We start from the raw sequence: 22,847 nt of genomic DNA, 5'->3' as shown, positions 1-22,847 counted from the left end.
TTTGCATACAAACTCTTTATCTCTTCCCTCTTCTTACAAAAGACCAAAGGTTCTGCTCCTGTCAGCACTGTGGAGTGCAGGGGGAGGGAAGAGCAGGAATGGATGAAGTCCATTTATCAGATTTTTCAGACATACACAAATGAAAGACAATGTAGGGAAGACCTAGTTAGTCAAACTTTCTTAGTGGAACTACATCCTCACTAATGTAGTAGACTGGTTGTGTTGAAGACACCTTACAGCTCACCCAGTTCCACCCCCCTGCCATGGGCAGCGACACCTTCCATTAGAGCAGGATGCTCCAAGCCCTGTTCAACCTGGCCTTGGCTCTGACAGTTTATTGTTAACATACAGCCACATGTAACATAGAAGGGTTCACATCAGCCAGTGCCATGGACCTTGCAAAACTGGCAGTTTCTAAAACCTGCAGTAAGACTTCAATCATCAGAAAGTGCAGAGATCAGATGCTAACTGTGGCCCCATCCATCTACTGGATTTGCTTTGAGCAAGGTCTGTATTGTTTCTTGAGCTGTGGCTTAAAGCTCGGAATGTGAGTTCTCAGAGTCTCACAGCTGTGCAGCACAATATGGCTGGGCTCGTACCCATTTCTGTTTCTCAGTGAACAATATAGCTGGGTGGAGCAGGGTTGTTGTGTATTGGTTTATTTTAATTAGGAAAGTCACTCAAGCTCTTGGAGAGAAACCACAGCAGCTGTTTGTGCAAAAGGACAAAATGATTAGCTGAAGTGATTTCTGCAACATTCACCCTAAGCACCAGTACAGGAGCACGCTGAAACACCAACAGGGATTACTGAGCCAAAGCCTGAATTGCAGGGGCTGAGAACCACAGAGTTCTCAAAAGAAAATCTTTCAAAGATGTGCAAAGCTTCTGTAGTGCTGGGGGAGCAGAGAATGCAATTGAGATGGGCTGTGAAGCTCAGCAACTAATCTGACACAGCATTATTATGTTAAGGAAGTAAAAGTAAATAGGCAATTAAAATGACCTTTGCAAAAGAACAGAAAGAAGCACACGGACTTTTATCAGATTATTTAGGTGTCTGCCATTTCACATGTGATACAAGAGCCCTGAACAATCTTAACTTCAGATTTAAAGGATTTAAAGGACAAGGACAGTAAAGCCACTTTGCAAAGAGGTTCAGTATCCCATGAAGAAAAAGAAAGACAGTAGTTGAACAAACAGGCTCAACTAAAAGACAAGAAGTGTGTTTGGGGAAGTGATGATTTATTCTTCTCTCCTTCAACTCATTCAGAAATGGATTATTACTCTCAAACCAATCAGAAGGGGAAAAAAAACCCCAAAAAACACAAACTCACACAGTCCCATTTGCAGAGTTGATTCCATTAAGACTAGTGTAAGACTTCAACAACCTAAGGGTTTTGGTGAGCATTTGTATGTACTCCACTTTCTAAGACATCTGTTTCCTCAGCAGCGCTGTCCTAAAGGTGAAACACCAAACTCTGCAAGTTTTAAAATCCACAGTGAAGTCATTCAGTCTGAGTTCAGTACTCGCTTCAATGGAAGGCACAGGCCAAGCAGCACCCGTCAGCAGGGCCTGGACAGTATCACTGAGCAGGGGTTTTAACTTTTTTTTTTGTTTTTAAATCTTCAGTTTTGAGCCTCCAGCTTTTAGCCAAAGCTCAGCTCCTCAGAACCACAAACCTGTTCCACAAACAGAAACACTGAAGGTGTTCCTCCCATTTTCAACAGCATTTTCCTTCTTTACTATTACAACAAAGGAAAACAAAAGTTTTAGGAGCAAATCACTTATGCGAACAAAGGCTACAGCTACTGGATTCCAGTGCACGTGAAAAACTGATTTCCAGGGTTACTGGTGGCATGTGAACTGGAGCAACATTAACATTCTGCACACATTTGTCATGTCTTGCAAATTCCAAGGTCCCTTTGACAACAGAAAAAGGTGCATTTAAATAAATTGTAGCATTTCTTCATTTCCATAAGCCATGGAATTGGAATGATAATGGAATTACATGGAATGATAAATATTCTTTAAAAGACTTAAACAGTGGTCCCAAGGGTAACTTCTGACCCCAAGCAAACAGAACTGATAAGCATAAAACAAATAAAAATGCATCTTACTTTACAAATCAAAGGTTACAAATACTACCAAATACACAGAAAAACCAACCGTTACAGTCAGAATTCATTAGCTCCTGTAGCAGCCCTAGTTTAGAGGGAATGTACCTCACCACCACGACCTGCATTCCTCATGCTGCTTCCATTAAAGTGAGCAGAAAGGACATTTTGATGAGAGCAACCTCAAAATGAAAGAAGCATATTATCTGAGACCTTGTATGTGAATACAGGACTGTTCAAGTAGCTACAAAACCTATAGGAAAAGCACTACAGAAAGCTGATTTCCAAATTCATAGTGTAAAATCTACTTGCACATATAAAAATGAAAGATCCCAGGGCTCCCATAAGATTCTTTAAAAAGATGGATCTGCTTTGTCTTCAAGCAACTGAACAGATTTCACTGATTCTACTGGGACCAGGAATTGCTGTAATACACTTGGACTGTCTGCTTTTAATACTACTTATGAAAAAAAACTACCCAAGTACTCACAGGGAAAAAAAAAAAAACAACAACCAACCAAAAAACCTTGAGAATTTGTCCACAGTCCAAAAATGATGAATGACATGAACTCTGCTGTACGCTTGTTTTTTGTCAAACACCTTACAATGCAATATCTGAAGGGACAGAAGAAAGCTGACTCAGAATTATACCTAATGTGCTCAACAAGCTTTCCCAGTGCCCAACCTCAGAAAGCAGCTTTCAGTCAGAATACCTGAGTCTAACTAATGCAAATAATATATAAAATGCACATGTAGTTTCACTTGTGTTTCACATTATCTCCTGCATTCCTGCAGATAAGTTAAAAACTGCAATAACTCTACAAAATTATGTACCACTTTGAACCAAAGCAGCAGCAAATTCTCTTCCATCATTCATTTCAGCCAAAGTGCTCTATAAAACTAAGATGCTGTCTAACAGACGCTTTGCTGCTGCTTCCTCCAACGTGACGCAGCATAGCTGGGGAGGTCGGAATGAGATCAGAGTATCAGTAGCAATACTGACAGCTTTGCTTCCACCTGGGACAATGTCACAGTTCTTGGTTTATCCCACTTAGCACCTTAAACACTGTATGTTTTCATGAAGAAACAGCACTGTAACTGAGTGTTTCAGTGAATCCAGAACAAACCAGACACCTGTAAGCTTATTCCTTCTCTTCAGGAACAAGCCTGTGCTTCAGACAACTCACTGCATTCCCAGTATTTAATGAGCATTTAGTAAGACTGACATAAGTTGAGCTCTGGTTCACCAGAGCCCCATGATTTCATGGTCCATTATTCTGTGAACCACATCATTAATACCAGGAAAACCAGCTTAGTATGCACAGCATGTCCATCTGAGAACCAGAGATTACATTTAAGACTGACATGACTTCTTCAAACCAGAGATGCTTTCCTAAAGGTTTTGTTTGTTTGATTTAAGCCAAAAAAGGTGCAATATAGCATCTCTCCTTAAACCCTGAATAGTAAAGTGACTTTAAGATAAAAACACCACCACTGGAAGGTCTACTGACACCCAGTCTATGATGGCACCCAGATAGGGAGTGGATGAGCTTCTGTGTTAAATACATATTTGTCAAGGTTGATTAAGTCTATGTCATCTGAAAACAGCAGAAACATGTATTTGAGCGTTTCCCCAAGGAAGAAGCTCTCCATCTTATCTCGTGGCTCTGGGTTACTGGGATTCTGGACGTTATTAATGGAAGTATAACCACCTGTAGGAACCTGTGCACAAAAAAAAAAAATCAGAAATGTATATTTTGACAATTTAAATTATTTTCATTTCTTAATATCCAGATGCACTTGGAGAAGATAAGCGCTAAGAAACAGATCAGCATGTTTTTCATTCAATACTTGCTTTTCATTTGCATGTAAAACTTCACTTATGGAAAAAATCTCTACATTTTAAAAGAAACCACAAGGTTAAAATGAAACAAAATGCCTATTTATGCTTCATTTAAAGAGGTATCAAAAAGAACATCCCCTCAAAGCTTCTGGACAAATGTACAGGAAGTAACTAGAGCAATTTCTGCATCAGAATTGGCCAAGTACCATGCCTATTTCTCTTAAGTACATGGACACCAGTGGCATTTAGGCCACACTTTCACAGCACATAAGAGTGCTTATATCTCCACAAGACTAGTCAGAATGAATACAAAAATCCCTCTATTAAGGAATTAATACCATTTTGTGGCAAACTTTTTTTTTGGGGGGTGAGATAGTGCCAATTTCAACCAAATGATTTTTCAATCCAGCCAGGTTCTCTTCAGCTTCTTAATTCTTTTAAGAGAAGATCACAGTAGAGGTTCTAACAGCTTCCAAGAGGACACAGAGACACTCTGGTAGTCTGCATGCAGCTTCTGCATTTTGCTTTTTAATCAATGTAATGCAAGTTCTATCCCTGAATGTACTAAGTACTGTATCTCACACAGTAAGGCATTTCATGAACTGAGTTTTTCTGAGTGTTGTTCCTGTTTTCCCTGCAGGTTTTTAATGACTGTTTAAAGATAACAGGTTACCAAAGTTCTCGTTAGAGAGCAAGTGAGCAAACACACCGCTGACAGAACTAGGTCATTATAAATTGACCTTACCCGTGTGTACTTATTGAAGTTCTGCAAGATTTCCCAGCCCCAGTCTTGGTATTTCTTATCACCAGTGAATCTGTACATATAAAAAAGGCTTTCCACAGTTTCTGGTCGCAGTAAATTGTGCCTGTCTGCTGGCTGCAAGAGGAAAGAAAAAAGACAAGAATAATTCAGACATGGAATTTCCTCAAGGGGGACTGAACTGGATGACTTCCAGAGGTCCATTCCAACCCTAACAATTCTGTGACTCTGTGACTTATCCAGGAAGAAAAATAGTGATTCCCATATCCACCTACTCCAAAGAGTGCATTATGCATACCTCAGCTTCTAAATATACTAAAGAGGTAATTAAAGACAAAGGCCAGGGTGCATCCAGAAAGCAAGGCAACAAAAGAACAAGCTGTTCTATGCCAAAGCACATCCCCCATACCCAGGTGGGAGTTTCAGCCACAGAACAGAGACACAGAAGAACCACTTAAGTACAGTTCAGGCCAGCTATCTGTTCACCTTAATTTCCACATCTTTGTGGCCCTTTTGTGCATGAAGATTGAAGTGTACAATCTCCGGACTGAGGCCTGTCTCCACTTGAGCATACATCTGGTAACAGGTTTCTATAAGGGCTTCAGCCAACTTCATATGATCTGCAGTCAGTCCATTGTGAGCTCCCAATGCCAAAGTACCAGGCAAAAAGCAAACTAAGTGATCCTGCAAGACAAGACAACCTTTATTGAGTAAAAAAAAATACACAACAAACAGGTATTTGTGTGTGTCTTTTTTTTTTTACCCTCTTCATTATCTTCTTCAAAACAACTTCAGGTACCAAGAACATGAAGGCAACTTTTTAACGCTCTGACGCAATGTAGCACAAGTCAGGAAGCACTATTCCAAAGCCATCAATAATTTGGAAAAAGTACAAGACTGCGTTTTTATGTTTCTGGACAAAAGGTCTCAGGTCAGGGTAAGGGGGAAGACAGTGTCTTTTGGTTTACCAGAAGTACATATCTCATACCAGCTGATGAAGCAAAATTACCTACAGGCTACTCAGCAGAGACACCTAAGGGGACATCATGAAGTACAAACTGACCATTTGCATTTAATTTTAAACTTAGAGATGGGAGTCAGAAAACACAGCTTGGGGAAGGGCAAGAGGTCAGCTGAAGATTTTCCTCATTCTGAAATAGTCACCTTAGCATTACTGTAAGAGAGAAAACACCTGCCAGAAATCATCAGTCAGATCCACTGATAAAACCAGGAAACACTGATAAGCTTTCAAGCATATCTCCATCTGAAAGCTTGCCTCTTTCTTTCAACTTTGTTATTTGGGATAATGAAAAGCTATTACCTCTCACACCTTTAGAGCACCAAAGGTGCAAGAGCACCGCTGTTCTAGAGAGACTGGAAGGCTACTTGCTCCCATCCCCACAACCAGCTCTCCTAGACTCTTGTTTACATCCAGCTGAATGCCACACATTCCAGGCACCTCGAACAAAACATCTTTGGCTCTTTGTGTACATAATGGAAGAGGGGCACCAGAGGGTGACTGTGTGAAGAGCATTCCTGCTTGCTTTCCCAAGACAAAGCAGAAGCAATGAAATGACTGAAGGGACATTTCTCGCTTAGTTTTTACTTGCTACAGCAAACAATTTGTTCAAAGGGCAAAAGAAGTATTACTCCAAGAATTGTACATTTGTAAACAACAGAAATTAACTTCACTTTTCAAGAAAGCTCAATCACTAAAGTCAGTTGAAGAACATGTCAGAAACCAGATAGTATAAAATGATCAAAACTTGGCTTCAGCAAAATTCAATTTGCAGCGCAGGACTGACTGTCCTCTGTCAGCAGCTAATCCACCACTGATACTGGGAATGTAAGAACTGCAGATTCCTGTCACATATGTAATTTCAAACAATTCGTATCATTCAGACCGAAAGCTCAGGTCTTATCAATCAAAACCATAGTAAAACCACTCTGGTGCAAAAGGACCTGTATGGACCTTTAAAAGCTTTGTCCCGTTCTGAAGGAAATGTATGAGGGTGGTGAAGGTCAGCATAGACATAGGAGGCAAACATCACAAACTTTTCCAGGGTAAGATACCTGTAAAGACTTTCACCAAACCACCACTGATTAAATACCAGCACTTCGACTTGGTGGAACAGAAGCAAGTATACTGACACATGCAGGAGCCTAAACCAACTCTGAGAATTCAATTCTGTCACATCTTGGGACGGGGGAGCTCCCCTCTACCCAAAAACCAGACTCCAGTCTTGCTCACAGCAGGTTTGGAGAGCCCCTGTGAAACTCAGATGCAAGAAACACCAGCTGAAAACCAGAATTGAACATCTCAAAGCCACTACATTAAGAAACCAAACAGGTTACAAAATTCACTGAAGATCACTTCAGGTGTTGAAAAAGTATGTGTAAGGCTATGCATACATTGGTAATACACCACTCATCTTCAAAAAAAGTCATACAAAATTTTACATATGCATGAGACCTTTAACAGAAAGGTCTTAGAATGCACTTTAAAGAGTCCTGGATGAACAAATTATGAGCAGGAAGTTGAGCTCAATCAATTCTTCCTACAGCAAACAGCATACAGTTTACTGAATAATCCTACATGTAGGAAAAGAAACAAGTGTCACGGACAGAACTCTCCACAATTATCAGTAACACAGTATTAAATCACCTTGTTCTATTTTGAAGGTGAATCCGACAAGCCCAGTGTGCAAGTGTCCATGTACACTTTTAAATTATGGAAAATAAATAATACATACAATAGGCACTGCCTTAACAGTTTCAGACACTGGAATGTTATGACCAAGGCAGAAAAAAAGAGAAAGAAAATTTGACTCCAGCACCAGAATTTTCAGTCTTACAAAAACATAAATTGACTTACTAGAAGAACTCAAAGAAAAGGCCCCTGGGTTTGCACAGGTGACCAGTATCTACAAACCAGTTATTCAGCACTGCCATCACACTGGCTATATATGTGTCTATCTATGGAGGAGGGAAGGGGGAAAGACAGCACAGAAGCTTTGTGTTTGCCTGTCCCCATGTTGATTTTTTTGTGGTGGTTTTTGATTTCTTCTATTGTTTTTTAAATGCAGCTGTACTTCTCACCATCTTGGCACTGAAATGGCCATGAGCAAGTTCTCCTACAAAAGTAAGCTTCTTCGGTTGTGATCTCTGAAGAAGATGCTGTTTCACTCCTTCTATGGCTCTCATATAGTCTTCCAACAGCCTGTGAATTAAAATCATTCACAGTTGGCTCACATATACACAGTCAGAACATATTTAATCACAGATAATATTCAGCACAATCCTTTCAGAGACTCTTATTTCAGTCTAAATAACAATATTTGACTAAATGTGAAAACTGACCTAAAACACCCCCAAAGTCACCACCAACTGGCTATTAATTAGGTATGACTACCATCTAGCAATATTTGGTTTACTTTTCAAGTAAACCCTACATTTAAATGCCAAAGAAAACAGACCTCCAACTATGTTTCTAGGCAATAACTAAACCTTATTTCAGGAATGCTTAGAAGTACAGTAATTGAAGTAAAAGAAAAATCTCAGCCGGTAAGGAGCTCTTGAAGGCCTCTACTTCAACGCTCTGCTGTAAAGCAGATCCAATTAGATCAGATTGCCTGAGGTTTATCAGAGCAATTTGTTAGTTTCTCCATCCAGAAATGCAATAGTATCTCCATCCAAAGGTGGACATTCAATGATTTTGAGCAATCTTTCCCAATATTTGACTATTGTCATTGTGAAACATTGTTTCACAGTATTTCATTAGAATTTGCCTTGTTTCAGAGTACTTTTATGTAGAAAAAAAAAAAACTGCTGAATAATTCCATACTGAGATTCACAAAATGCTATAATTCATGGTCCCGTGGTCTGTTTACAGTGAGGTACGGCTTGGGAATAACAGTGATCAAGCTTTCTTTGTAGAGATGCACCTGCTCAGATATAAAGAAATGCCTCAGAGAGACATGGTGTCACTGCATGAAACCCCTCAATATGAATAAGCCAAACATAATTCACTTAGAAGTGGACAAAAACTGCTTGGATTTTTTTACCTTGTTTCACAGGAAACCTCCTTTTCCAATACCTCTATTTCCTCTGCTCCTTGCAAACATTTTCTTTCATTTATCCAGTGCAGATAAACATAAGAGAGCTAAAGCAAACATCAAACTTCAGATTTCTCTTCTTCTGAAGGGAAGTTTTTCCTTACGGATTAAATCTCCCACCTCAACCATCTTGTAAGACTCACCTTTCCCTGACAGTCCAAGGGGAAACACATGGCTGGTGAAATTAAGTACCATCAGTTTTTCAGAAGTGTCTAATTATTCTCTGCAAAGACTTAACTCTCCTCTATGTAACACTCCTCACATCTAATGTGAAGAAAAATTTTCTGAGAAGGAGAAGTTTTGAGACTAAGCCTAACTCTCACCCAGCTACCACAGATTCCTCTTGCTTGCTTAGCTTGCTTTTAAAAAACAAGGATATTTTCAGTTGACTGTTGGGCACATACATTATTTTTCTTTAAGTAGAAAACTATGACAGAAAGTTTTACAGCTCACACAATTCTCACACCAATATGAGAAGCAGAAAGAACTTACTCATTTTCTTTTTTCCCACCCTGAATCCACTGCTTGAGCAAATACTCATAGTAACTGTCAGCTCTGGCTCCCAGAGTATAGACACCCAAGTGAGTGAACTGCCCACTGTTGGTGTTTATGAACATAGGCACTAGTCCATCATTTTTCCCTGAGAGGGTGTGAACATGCTTCATCACCTCATCTACAGCTTTCTAAAAGAAAGAAAACAGAAAATATGAATTACAAGTATAAATGAGGCACAAAACTGTGGCTTGTAACTTCAGGCCAATAACAAACCTTTAACTATTCTTCCTCAAATTACCATCAGGGACCTCAAGTTCAGCTTATGCAATATATTATTAGACAGGATTTTATGCAATATATTATATACAGGATTTAAAACTTCCTGACTTTCAAATCATGAAGTTCTGGGTACATTTAAGTACTCTGAAATAATTAAACTATTTCCTTTCCATCAAGTAAGCCCACTTGAAATCCAGTACTATGGCAAAGGACTCTGATGTCACTCATATTTGCAAAATAGAAGTCCAGCTAAAGTAACAACTACATGAAACAAGCAATAGCTAAAATTTCCTTAAATAACCGCAGTCTTCAAAACTTGAGCTATGGATAAGAGTTCAAAACAATAAAACAACTTGGCCAAACAAAAGAAGAGTGGAAAATATCGTTTTCTCTGGAATTATTTTTATTTCATCTAACTTTACATTATACTGTGACCTGCTGTCAGACCTTTACCTAGTGAGACACATTTGACTTCTTTGGATAGCAACACTACAGTTTTGTTCTTTGTATTTAGCTAATGACATCAAGAAATGGCTCACAGGACTCTAACATCTTAAAAAAGGAATTTTCACAGTCCCCTGCTCAGGGGAACCTATTTTCTCAAAATCTGACAACCTAGTGTTAAACAAAAATGTCAATGAGAAAAAACTGGGGGGTTGGGAGAGGGAAAGGATGGAATCTGCTCTCATTTTTTTGTGGTTTGTGTTTGCTGTTTGTTTTGTTGTTGGTTTCGGTTTTGTTGGTGGTTGGTTGGTTGGTGTTTTGGTCATTTTTTTCTTATATCAAAATCTGTTTCTGAGGAAAAAAAATATTCACCTCCACTACTCCTTTTTTTATATTTAAGAAAATAACTGGAAATTCGCTGATTCTTTTCCTTCCCTCATCCAGCATTTCACATTTATCACTTAGAGACTACAGAAACCATGTGTATTGATGGAGAGTCAGTGGTGGAGCTGTAGAGAGGCGGAAAAAGAAAAAAACATCAACTGATTCTTCCATACCTGGAATTTCTGATCACCAGTGAGACGAGAGAGCTCCCTAAACTCCAGCTGAATACTGGTCACCTCTGCCACAGTGCTGTCAGATGTCCAGCGAGGTGGATGTGCAGTGCCCCGGCCAATGTTGACATCAGAATATGGTATCTTGGAGGGGGTCCTGAATGCTGGCATAAGCCTGTTTCCAATGTCTTTCTAAAGAAAACAAAAAAAACCAGTACAAAACAACAACTGAACAAACACACACACACACCTTTAGATTTACTCTCACCAAGCAGAGCAAAAAGAGAACAGCAGCTTAGTTTTATGTGGTACAAGAAAGCCAAGAATTAAAAAGGGTCATGGATTTCTTCATAATGACTACAGACTTTCTACCTTGTTTCTACCATGCCACATCTGAGTCTGCAATCCCTATGCAATGTGATGTAATTTTGAAGTCATTGACTTCACCTAGGCAATCTAAAGAGGTGATTGATGCTCTTGAGACACATAGAAAAGGTGTCAAATGACAACTATTACTCTTTGCCATTTATTTATTTTTATGTTTTATGAACTTTATTATGCTCAGCTCTTCATCAACAGAAGAACAGACATGAGAATATCTGATACAGCACAAATCTGAAGTTATCCAGAGAGCAAAAAGAAGCACAGGCTTAAAAGAATAATGGTAAATCCCTTCCCCACCACTTTAATGTCAAAAAAGAGCAACATTTAGCTTTTTGATGAATACTCCCTCAACTTTGTCAAATGTGAAATACATAATCCAGTTCCATTTGTAAGACTAGTGACTCACAGCTTTTTCCAGGAAGAGGCTATCTCCAGAGAGATGGTAGGTGCTCAGCAAGCCCCCCAGGATACGAATGGTGCTCTCAAAAAGGTTCACATCCACATTTTTATCAAATACTAAATTGTTTGCTACCCATTTTCTTGCTTCTTCAAACTCTGCAAAGTATAAAAGTAGTTCAGTTATGAACCTCTGGCATGTTCCAGAAACTAGACTAGAGGTATTAGTATTTCATATATCCATGACAGTTACTTATATCTATCTAGAGTGATCATCAGTTTAGATGCAAAACTAAAATGAAGAGCACATGCTGGGACGAGTTTGACCACCATTGGCTTGATTCTTACTCAGTACACACAACAGATGCAAAGACAGAAATACCTAGGAAAATAAAGAGTTCCTAGTAGTCTAAAAAAAGAAGAAATTGAGGAATTCTTTATTAAAATAGTCCAGAAATTGACATCATCTAACTCCATCCATTTGACTTGTCAAGAGAATTCATTATACTTCCACAACAGCCTTGTGAACTTTTTAATTAAATCTTTTTAAACAAAAGCTGTTACCTACCAAGGTAACAACATTTTAACTTAAGAGCCCTTACTACCTTTAGTCTAGCCATGTCCTCCTGCAGGAAGGTAGGGAACCTGCCCTCCTGCTTCAGCACTTAACCCCTACAATTCCAACAGTCTGCAAGCTTTTCTGCAGAAAGAGTTGTTTACCATGCTACTAATTAAAAAAGGAATGTAAAAGAGACAAAACAACCCATTTTAGACTCAACAGTCAGTTTAGCAGCAGCACCACTCAGTGATTATTGTGCTGGAGCTAACTACATGGTGCAGATGAGTTGGCTCACACCTCGTAACTGTGAAGACTAAGCTATCTCACTCTCACACCTTCCAGGAACTCCTACTTGTGAGCATCTGCAGAATCACTAGCTTCCCAGAAATGGAAAGCATTCCACAGGAGCTTAACTCTAAAGCAAAAAGATGCCTCTGTGTCCCCATGAGAAAAAATGTCTTGGTTGTTGGGTAAATACTGGATGTTGGTCCACTGAGAACCACAGCAGAAACTCCACTGTCAGATGCCAGCACTATCCAGTAGTACAATAGAAAATATAAGTTCCTCTTTCACACAAGCATCAACATTTACCAGCTTATAAGAAAGATTAACTTTCATCTATATAGCATTTGTTATTCAGAAGAATCCCAGGAGCTCTCTAAGGCAATCAGAAGAATAACTGCTATAAAAGATAAAGAAGCCTTTACCAAGAACTCATTTTCAACACCGCTAAATTACTAATAATTTATTTTAAAAGCTCTATGCAGTTAATCATTAGCTGTTATGAGGAAAAACAAACAGCAGCACACTGTCAACGTGGTGAAACTTTAGGACAAACCTGCTCAGGACTACAGCTGCAGACACATAATACAGAGTTTTCATTTGATTTAATGTTTTACACAAACTTCAAAGTTAGGAGAGATGGAACGATGAAAATTTTGTCTTATTATTGCCCCCTTGTGAGCAGCTCTGCTCTTCCTATCCTGACAAAAGAAACTGCATGATCAATAGAAGCTGACAGAGGTGGCCGTCCACCAAGGTTAAATAATGCACTTCCAGAAAATTTTAAATTACCACAAAAAAAAAAACAAACCAAAACCACATTAAAACAACCAACCAAATGAAAAAAAACCCAACCAACCAACAGCAAAAAAACCCTCTGAACCACTGATTTAGCCACTGTTTTGCAAAAGAATTGCAGCACCTTTTACTAAGTTTTAAAAATAGGTTTGAAAGTCTTCTAAGACAACCACTTCCAGAATGAGTGTGAAAAAACCACAGAGAGCAGTACAGTTCTGGAAGGAGGTACTGAACACTCCCCTTCTCCATCCTTTGATTCCTTACAGAGACAACTTTCTTACATCCAGGCATGAAATACTGATATTAGATGTCATAAAACAGAACCTAGGAGCTTACAGAGCTACCCAAGACTAAAGGGCACAAGGACAGCACTAGGGTCTTAGTAGAGAAACAAAAAATCATAAGGCTTATTAATATGTTCCTCAGTTTCTAGCAGATATACTCACTGTTAAAATGCAACCGTGAAATATTATTTTCTGGCTCAAAATGCTATTCCAAGAAAAATTGTGTCCTATAATATAGTTGGTGGGGAGAGGGAATTTATTTTTATACTTACAGTTTTTCTATACATGTGTGTATTTACCCTCACAGGAAAACTAAACTCATTGGCCACACATAACAAATGTTTCCCTCAGAACTTGGGACTGTACTACCTGAATAGAAAATACAGAATTCTTTTGGAAGGGAAAATATGAAGGAGGAAAAAAAAATAGTTACCTTCTTTTAAGCCTAAAATCCACATGGTATCCAAGGCATCTATTAAGGTAAGCCCAAGTCCAAACCACTCACTGTAGGACTTGGACAAAGGCTTCAGCTCGTCATGGCCCCAGGCAAATTCCTTATACCCTTTCCATGCATGTCGGAATGCTTCTATCACAGCCATCTGACGGTCGTTTATGGGCACTGCAAAAGGAAAATGGCACCTTGCTCAAGACTTCTGCAGGTTCCGCAGGGGAGTTATGCAGCTATAGTGGACACCATTTTGCTGCATTCTACCCAGAATAAACTTTCTTCCAAACTCAATGATCAGTGTAATGGAAAAAACTATCCTCATGTTATTCTTTCCAGTACAGCCTTTCTTCTGTGGAATAATCACCCAGCGTTTCTGGTCAGCAATTCAACCAGTTGGAAACAAAGATCTTTTCCTGCCAAAAAGTCACTTTTACAAAAAAAAAATTAAAATAATCACAAGCAGAGTTGTTAGATGAGTGTCATTAAAGCTCAAAGACTTGAAAGTCAGGAAATACTGGAATTAAGATTGCTTAAATCACCTGTAATTCAGCTGCTAAATACATATGTTTAACAAAACAATCCTCAGCTAATTTAACACATAGCAGTTTTGCTTCAGCTTCTCTATCTTATTCATTACTTTCTGCTAAATTCAAAATCACTTATACAAAATGATTTCTCTTGTGTTTTTCATTTCATACAAAAAAGGATGAAAATTTACATTTTTCATCTTGGGTAAAGCAATGTCTTTTTTCCATGGTTCCACTAAAACTTTTGCTTGCAACATGCCATGAAGTTGAGCTTATCTTACACATCCACCATGAAAAACTTCAAGCCCACTAGCTGAAATTTTCAAAAGCAATAAACAAAGTTTGTCTAAAGTGGGAAACATCAAGCAGCATAACTAAACCTTAACATCTTCTGCTAGCAAGATGTCAGATATATAATAGGCTGCGTTTATCATATCAGAACTTCCCTGCCTGAACCCAGAAAGCAGAACAACAGACTATTTACTCCACAGGACAGCAACTGCAAAACCAGCTTCTACAGCCTTCTGTTGAACACTAAAAATAGTTACAGTTTGATTCAGGGAGGAAGTCACTTTCCCTGTATTTGAAGGACAAAAGGAAACTGCTGCTGAAAAAGGAAGCTGTCCCCTTCAAGCTCTCTCTCTTCAGAATATGTTTCCCTGGGTAAAAGTTGGGAATGTCTGCCTCCTCCCAGAGGCTATGTTTCAAAGATTTGTCACTAAAATTATTTTCAGATTCTGAAGATGAGTGAGAGTGAAGACAGTCATGGTGGAATAAGGACATGGAAAGGCTTGGTTGTTCGAGGTACATCACCTCTCCTACACTTTTTGCTTCCTTTAATTAAAATAAATAAATACAGCAGATTTGTGTGGGGAGAAATTGCACAACTTCAACTATAAAGGTGAACAGATATAAAGGTATGATTAACTGTATTGTTTACCTGGTTCCTTCTGGTCTTCAGCTTCCACAGATGAAGGTTTCTCTGACTCCTTTTTTTTACTAGATGGAGGTTCAGTGCTTTGGTCAGGTTCTATCACTGCTCCTCTCCAGCTGCAAATCCAAGAGACTGTAATTAAGACTTAATCTGATCCCAGAAAAGTCATGCAAAAGAATGGGACTTATTTCCTTTGATAAAACAGGAGTTGGATTTTGTATCATGAATCAAAATAACTATGTTGTCCACTAGATAATTTTTCAGTTCAAAGAAAGAAATTTGCACCTGAGAAATTTTACTGGATTAAGAAATCTTGCAAGCTCTTGGAATTTCATTAAATATCTTGGCAATGGAACATAATAAAGTACTTCTAAAAAGAATTAAAATGCTTGAGAATGGTGTATTAAAAGCACAAACACTAAATGGTACTATAAAAATGATCATAATCAAAAAATCATGAATAAGCACAAAGGACAAGCCGCTTAAAGCACCTACTTTACTACCAAGGGGTTCACAGCTTCCCCTACCACCACAGATGCATGTATCAGTTCTTACAGGGTTATATTAAGAATCTCCCGAACGAAAAGTCTTTCAGAATTGACTTCAAGCCAAGTCAAAATTTGTATCAAGATGAAATTATCTCAGCCTTGCTGTTTAATATACAGGTGTGTTGCCTTTGAGTTCATAATACGCCTCCTAAGGGAGCCAGGCTTATAGGACCTCTGAAGTTTGTTGCTTACAGTCAGCACACCTTATGACTTACATAAATCATATAATTTCATTTCTCACTTTCATCCTTTAAATTTGTAACTAGTCTTCACTATGCTTTCATTGCTTTCCTAAGTCTTCTTGTTGCCTGCCATTTAACTTCATGAGCTTAGCTCATAAGCTTCTGCTTCTGCTATAGGAATAAAACAAAGTCATTCTGGGAGGTTCCAGATACCAGCAGCCAAATGCTGATGTAGGCATGGTTTTAATGCTGTGATCAGCTCAGCTGTGCCAGTGCTGAAAAGGACACAAATATAATAAAAAAACAAGCCTAGTGTTCCAAATCTTAAGAAATTCTGCTGAACATGTAATAATCTTTTCTATATCCAAGATACATCCTTTCAGTTATTCCCAAATATTTAGGTCAATACTATCTTAGGGAATAATTTTGTATAAATATAGCATCATAGACCCTCTGTAAAAGATATTACTGTATACGCATAAGGGTCTTTGAACTTAATCTTTTGTAAGAAAGGAGTAAGCCTACATGTACAGCTACATGCATGCAACTACATACACATGTACAGCTTCTGCCAGTTGAACTTCAGCTTAAGTCCAAGTGTTTAGTGGCATCATACCCGTAAGCAGCACTGACACTGGTGTAATTGTCCAAATCTGGCCAAGGACACAGACACCTGTGAGTATTAATGGACTGATAATGGTTCATTAATATTTACAACAAAAAAAATGGCAGAAACCTACAGTCACTGAGAATTCTCCCAAGCATTAGGAGTGTCCAAGTGCATTAGAAATACAATCTTGTAGAGCTCCAAATCTTCTGCACCTCTGTGGTTCAAACAGTAAAACCAGGAAAGCTGCATGTTCATCAAACTTACATATATCAGCCTAGCAGTATCAACAGCTGTCAGGCCAGACCTGAGAACAAATATATCACAGAATCACTGACTCACAGACTGGTTTGGGTAGGAAGGGACATTAAAGCTCATCCAGTTCCAACCCCCTGCCACAGGAAGGAACACCTTCCAGTAGAGCAGCTTGCTCCAAGCCCTGGTCTCAAACACTGTCAGGGATGGGGCAGCCACAGCTTCTCTGGGCACCTTGTGCCAGCACCTCAGCACCCTCACAGGGAAGAACTGCTTACTGAGATCTTATCACAGTCTCCCCTCTCTCAGTCTAAAGCTATTTCCACTTGTCCTGTCACTACCCTTGTAAAAAGTCTTTCTCCAGGAAAGAAATCAACTCCAGGCAACAAAAAGCTCCTACAATTTTCACTCCAATAGCCAATGGATCTGGGTGGGGGTGAGGAGGGAGAGCATTGTAGCCTGCTGGAAACATTTCTACCTGATAACAGATTTCTCTGTTTTCTCTTCTTTTTCAGCCTGAACCAGCTCTTCTACAACCCTGCTGCTGCCATGTTGGGTATTCAGCCTCACATCCTTCCGTGCTGGCTTGATCTGGAGATTGGAAGGACCACGCCGAACATGGGGAGGCTTTGGTGGCTTCTGACAAAATGAAGAAAAAAAAATGTTTTGCTTGTTACGTTACAGAGATGGTGAAATTTCAAACCACAAATCAACAGCATTACAGTGTTAAACATAACTTCAAAAAAATCTGATTTTGATATAGTATCAGCATGCAAGCTCTGCCCTGAACGGAAGGTACATTAAAGACCTTGGGGTTTTGTTTGTTTTAAACTTGTGGTAAAATTATCCAGTTAAGTTTACACTGATAATTTACTTTTAGACTACCTATACTGCTATGCTCTACGTTAATCATGAGTCTTCTACTCCACTAATCCACAGTTAGTTCATGTTTACTTCCCATCGCACACCCCCCAGATGTAACCCTCCAAAGCCTATAACATCTGTTCTATTTGCTGCTATTTTTCAGGCTACCAGAAAAACTGTTCTAGTTCAGTGTGACACTGTATCCTATGTCTCATATTCAGGCACAACTCTGTTTAGGCTCCTCACTGACATTCAAGTCCAAACAAATTAATCATAGGAGGAAAGAAAAGCCTCAAGTAAGAGGACACTGTGACCTGAAGTCCTGGCTCTCCTACATTTATCAGTGATTGAGAAATAGTATACTGAACACTTAAATAAAAAAAGGTAATTACAAGAAACACTATACCAAAGGCCTTCCTGAATGGAGAGCATTACACTCAGAGCAGACTTTTATTGCAAGTTGTAACTCCTTTCACTTCAACAGATGTTGGAATGAAGCACTATTTACAGCTTTCACAAACTCTTTGGCAGCTTTATAAAACTCATTTCTTCTCATAGTACCTGTGGTGAAAGTTCTAGGTAGTCTCCAAGGTTGGCATCTGCTTTCTGGGGTGCTGGTAGAACAGCTGGATTTGCCAGCTTTAATCCAGGAATTTCTGGTTCTGAATTCTGATCATTTGACGATTTGTTTGTTATACCTAAACACACAAAACTGCTCAGCACAAGGAATAGACAGTTTAGGCTCTGGCCAGAAATTCACAACAGCTTTCTACATTCACATACTACATGCACATCCAAAAAGTCTTTCAATTCACAAAACATTGATAGACACAAATTGTTAGATAAAAAGTGTCTGCTGGTATTAACACTCTCCCTAATATACAAGGGGGCTGATAAAAGGCACATGCTTTTTATTACTTGCTGTTGGTTTAGCTTCTCAATCCAGGCAGTAAGAGAGTATCAAAGGTAAACATGCCTTTGTATAGTAGAAAAGCTTGGAATTTCTAATTTGATGTACAATCAAAGCCAAGAGAGGATTATCTTGAGCCTACAAAGATGCTGGGGAGGGACTCTTCATTAGCGACTGTAGTGATCAGACAAGAGGTAATGAGTTCAAACTTAAACAGGGGAAGTTTAGGTTAGATATAAGGAAGAAGGTCTTTACTGTAAGGGTGGTGAGGTACTGAAATGGACTGCCCAGGAAGCTGTGAATGCTCCATTCCTGGCAGTGTTCTAGGACAGGTTGGACAGAGCCTTGGGTGACATGTTGAGGTGTCCCTGCCCATGGCAGGGGGGTTGGAACTAGATGATCTTTAGGTCTTTTCCAAACCAAACCATTCCATGATTCTATGATCTTATTCTATTGTTTAGATTTGGGTTACCAATATCTACACACAAACTTAAAAAAAACCCACCCTCATCCTCCAAATCTTCACCAACTAAAACAAGACGTTACTCTAGTCAAGATAAACCATGAAAGGGCAGATGAGTATTTCTGATTAAGTAAAAACCAGCCATTCAAACATAAAATCCTGCACTTTAATGGATACAGCCAGTTATTGTCAATAAAAATAAAAACTAGTGATAAGAACTACAATCTTTTAAATAAAGCACGGCATTCCATAATTCCAAGCTATACAGGACACCTACTTTTCCATGGTTCCCCCATGCTTGTGTATGAAATGACACCACAGACCACCAAGAAGGCAAACAGGAAGAGGATTACGCTCCGCTGCAGTCGAGACAGCTGCTTCCATTTCTTTAGGAAAGACAATAAGTAAGAGGAAGAATACTTAAAATGGCATAAAGATCCTACTCAGTCAAAAATAAACACAAAACTGAGTAGGTTTAATTTTACCCTCTACTTCCAACTGCAGACATCCATTGCTTATTTTCTTTGATGATAAGAGAAAACAAAAAATATAACATGCTAGGATACAGCAAAGCAGGCTCAGAGAAACATCAGAGCCACTCACTGCAAGAACTTCAGAGACTGCCAAACGTTGAGACTCCCAGAGGGAATCACCCAGTGTGAATGAGTTCCACTGCAGCCCCTGCTGCCTGACCTGTGCATCTGCCCAGGTGTCATGGGAAACAAGCCAAAAGCCTCTTTCCTCCCTCTGGCTGCAGAACACACATGCAAAATAAGAAACGGGAGAAAGTGGTACAAAACCTAAAAATATTACTGCAGCAAAGAAGAAAGACTCACAACAAGCTAAGTACCAGCCACAGGACAAGAAGAGCCAGGCCTCCTGCCTCTGACAGACACAAGCGGAACTGTCAAAGTCACAACATGAAAATGAAATAAGACAACAGAAAAACTGACAAGATAAAATCGCAATGTTTTCAAGTTTAGTCCTGGGCAAAAATATGTTTTCAAAACTGAAGTATATACAACAAAATCTCTAAAAGTCAGACAGCAAATGCTGTATTTGCCTAATAGTAAAGTTTTCTCCATTTAGAGAAAGCGTGCAGTCGGAATTAATGTTTAACTGCTAAATTACCATTTTGTTAGTTTTCTAACAGTCTCATCAATATTCCCCAGAGAAGCATTTTGCCTGTAATTACTAGTTCTGGCATACAGAGTGTGTGATTCAGTCCAACACTACACTTGGGAACAACCTGCAGTTCCCTACAAACCACTCTACACCCCATTGCACTTCCCATAGTCCTCAGTGAAGAACTGTCCATGTACTCACATTGCCAAGCACCACAGCTCACATTTCCTGATGTGCTCCTACAGTGCCAGCAGTACAATAACCCTGTAAACACTGCCCTATGCACCCATCAGCGAGATGCTGATCCCACTCCTGCACTTTCATCACCACCTGCATGGCAAACCATACCATCATCTCCCAGTTGCAGAAGGATGCTTGAAACCCAGCAGCCCTATTTCTTCAGGGCAGGATATTAAAAGAGGCATTGGGGTGGGTAGGAATGAGGCAAAAATACATGAGGGTACTTACCACCATCTCACTTTTTTTGCCGACAAGGAATAAGGATAAAAGGAAGGGTTATCTTGTCCTTTTGACTCACACTTTCCCACCCTGCCTCTCCAGCCCAAAACTCCCACTGTGGTAAAGCTGCCTGCTCAACTCTCACCCCAAGTGGCAAGAAGGTCACTTCCATACAGCTTCGCTGGAGCTTTGCTATCTCCTTACACTCAAGTCTTCCCGCAGAAAGCAGAACCATTCCCTTTATTCTCCCAGGGCAGAGGACAGGGCTTCAAGCCCTAAAACAGGGGGCAAGGGCACCAAGACCACATCTCCCCACTCCGCCCGTGCCCGGAGAGTACAGTGTTGCCTCTCAAATGCCCACTACCAGACGGCAGGATTCCTCTCAAACACGCACCGCGTTCCCCTGCCAGCTCTGTTGCAAAAACTTAAGCTGTGACTTCGAGCACCCTCACTCAACCTGTGCCCCACAAACCCCAGTCAGGCAGGGAGCTGCTAACCAGCACTACCGAAAGCAGGGCCCTCGCCACGGGCCCAGCCTCCCCAAAGACCAGGGCACCCCCATCGTCAAACGCCCACAACGCTGACCCCCTACCCAACTCGGAACGGGGAGGGCGAGGCCAAGCCAGGCCCCTCCACACAGAGCCCAGCGGCAGGGATAATCCTGATCCCGCTCCCTCAGCCTGTCCCCCCTCAGCCCAACACGGCTTCCCCATTGCTCCCCCGTGCACCTCAGGGCGCGGGTCCCGCCCTCACCCGCCAGCAGGAGCGCCGCCTCCAGGCTTTGCTGTTGTTGTAGCCGCCGGGCCCCACCACCGCCTCCTCCGGGCTGAGGGTAACGGAAATGAAGTCCCGGCGAGGCGGCGCGGCGGCGGCGGCGGCAGTCGAGTACATGGTGGCGCCTCAGGGCCCGCAGACTGCCCGCCCACCGCCCCGCGCGCCGGCCGCCATCACCGCGCCTCCTCCCGGCCGCTTCCGGGCGACGCTCTAGGCCGGGAGCACTTCCGGGATTCTATGGCAGCGGCAGCCGTGGGGAAGGGGAAGCGGGAGTCGGGCTAGTGCCAGTTGTGAGCGGAGCCACCGGACAGCCTGGCACGGGCACCGGTTTCGGGCGGAGGGCAGGTGCTGTTTGGGGCTGAATGCCTCTTGCTCTTTCTGCTCGCTGTCTCTCGCTTCACCTGTCTCACTGTGAGGGCCCTGCCCAGCAAGACTTCAGCTGCCTGGGCGGGAAGTGGGATGTAAGGAGAGGCTGGGAACCCCTCGCTTTTCCTCTGTGTTGTGATAGTGTTAATGTAAACCAGTCATAGAAATACTGGCATGAAAGAAACATAAATGGAAATGTGCATGTGGAAGGTCTGCAGGGAAAACAACTTGACCAGAGAAGGGCCTCCACACTCCCATCAGTCATAGGAATCCCAGAACCCTTAGGGTTGAAGGGACCTCTGGAGATCATCCAGAGCAACGCCCTGCCAGGGCAGGGCCACCCAGGGCAGGTCACACAAGAACGTGTCCATGGTGGGTTTGGGATGGCTCCAGAGAGGGAGACTCCATAACCCCCATGGCAGCCTTTGCCAGGGCTCTGCCACCCTCAAAGGAAAGTTCTTCCTCATGCTGAGGTGAAACTTGTGTATTAGTTTATGGCCATTGCTCCTCATCTTGTCACTGGGCACCACTGGAAAGAGTCTGGCACCAACCTGCTGGCACCCACCTCTGAGATCCTGATCTGCATTGATGGGTTCCTCAGTCTGCTCTTTTCTAGGCTAAACAGGCCCACCTTCCGCAATCTCTTATCATCAATGAGAAGACCCTGATGAGAACCCCTGACATCCCCGTTGGTCTCTGCTGGACCCTCTCCAGTAGCATCTTAACTGGTCATGCTCCAGAAGGGGTAGTGCACACCAACATTGGGGAACCATGCTTCAGTATGGCCACAGCACTGAACTCTGATTAAGAGGATCAGCTCCATTACAGAGCATTGCTCCTCCTGCCAGGTTGCCAGGGAAGTGAGCACAGCAAAGGAAAACCCAAACTATTGGTTCTGAAAAGACAGAGAAGAGCTGTCTAATGTCATTATCACTCACCAGTGAGAACCCTAGAGACATGCTTTACAGCTGGCATCCCTCATCCTCTGCATCGCACACACAGAGTCCTGGGCAGACAACACGGGCCTGAGAGGAGACAGCTGAAATCTGTGAAAGGATGCATATGAGCGGGTGAAAATCA

At 41.0% G+C, this 22,847-nt stretch overlaps 1 protein-coding gene across 2 annotated transcripts; it reads right to left on the bottom strand.

The window, feature by feature from the left end:
* Positions 1–1,019: 1,019 nt before the first annotated feature.
* MAN1B1 (mannosidase alpha class 1B member 1) lies at positions 1,020–22,755 on the bottom strand. Of its 2 annotated transcripts, none has more exons than XM_031044156.2 (13): positions 22,706–22,755; positions 19,321–19,429; positions 18,232–18,368; positions 17,285–17,445; positions 15,221–15,330; positions 13,739–13,924; positions 11,393–11,541; positions 10,606–10,794; positions 9,323–9,513; positions 7,815–7,935; positions 5,202–5,399; positions 4,701–4,832; positions 1,020–3,834 (listed from the first exon to the last, which is right to left on the bottom strand). In XM_031044156.2, the coding sequence occupies exons 1-13, from the start codon at positions 22,724–22,726 to the stop codon at positions 3,631–3,633; spliced, it is 1,908 nt and encodes a 635-aa protein (XP_030900016.1). In that variant the 5' UTR covers positions 22,727–22,755; the 3' UTR covers positions 1,020–3,630. The 2 variants fall into 2 exon arrangements, with proteins under 2 accessions (XP_030900016.1, XP_012983058.2); XM_013127604.3 differs by lacking the exon at positions 22,706–22,755 and adding an exon at positions 21,381–21,556.
* Between the last annotated feature and the right edge of the window lie 92 nt (positions 22,756–22,847).

The sequence above is a fragment of the Melopsittacus undulatus genome, chromosome 11 (assembly GCF_012275295.1).
Source record: "Melopsittacus undulatus isolate bMelUnd1 chromosome 11, bMelUnd1.mat.Z, whole genome shotgun sequence".
NCBI lineage: Eukaryota > Metazoa > Chordata > Aves > Psittaciformes > Psittaculidae > Melopsittacus > Melopsittacus undulatus.
The sequence above is the reverse complement of the archived record's forward strand: the minus strand, read 5'-3'. Positions and strand labels throughout refer to the sequence as shown.

Bases quoted from the DNA above. Each gene is read 5' to 3' on its own strand.
- MAN1B1 (XM_013127604.3), bottom strand. From the start codon at position 21,518: ATGTACTCGACTGCCGCCGCCGCCGCCGCGCCGCCTCGCCGGGACTTC. The intron at 17,446-18,231 runs GTACTATGAGAA...TCATTTTGTCAG, and splicing joins ACCTAGAACTTTCACCACAG to AAGCCACCAAAGCCTCCCCA. The intron at 15,331-17,284 runs GTAGAAATGTTT...TTGGATTTGCAG, and splicing joins ACAGAGAAATCTGTTATCAG to CTGGAGAGGAGCAGTGATAG.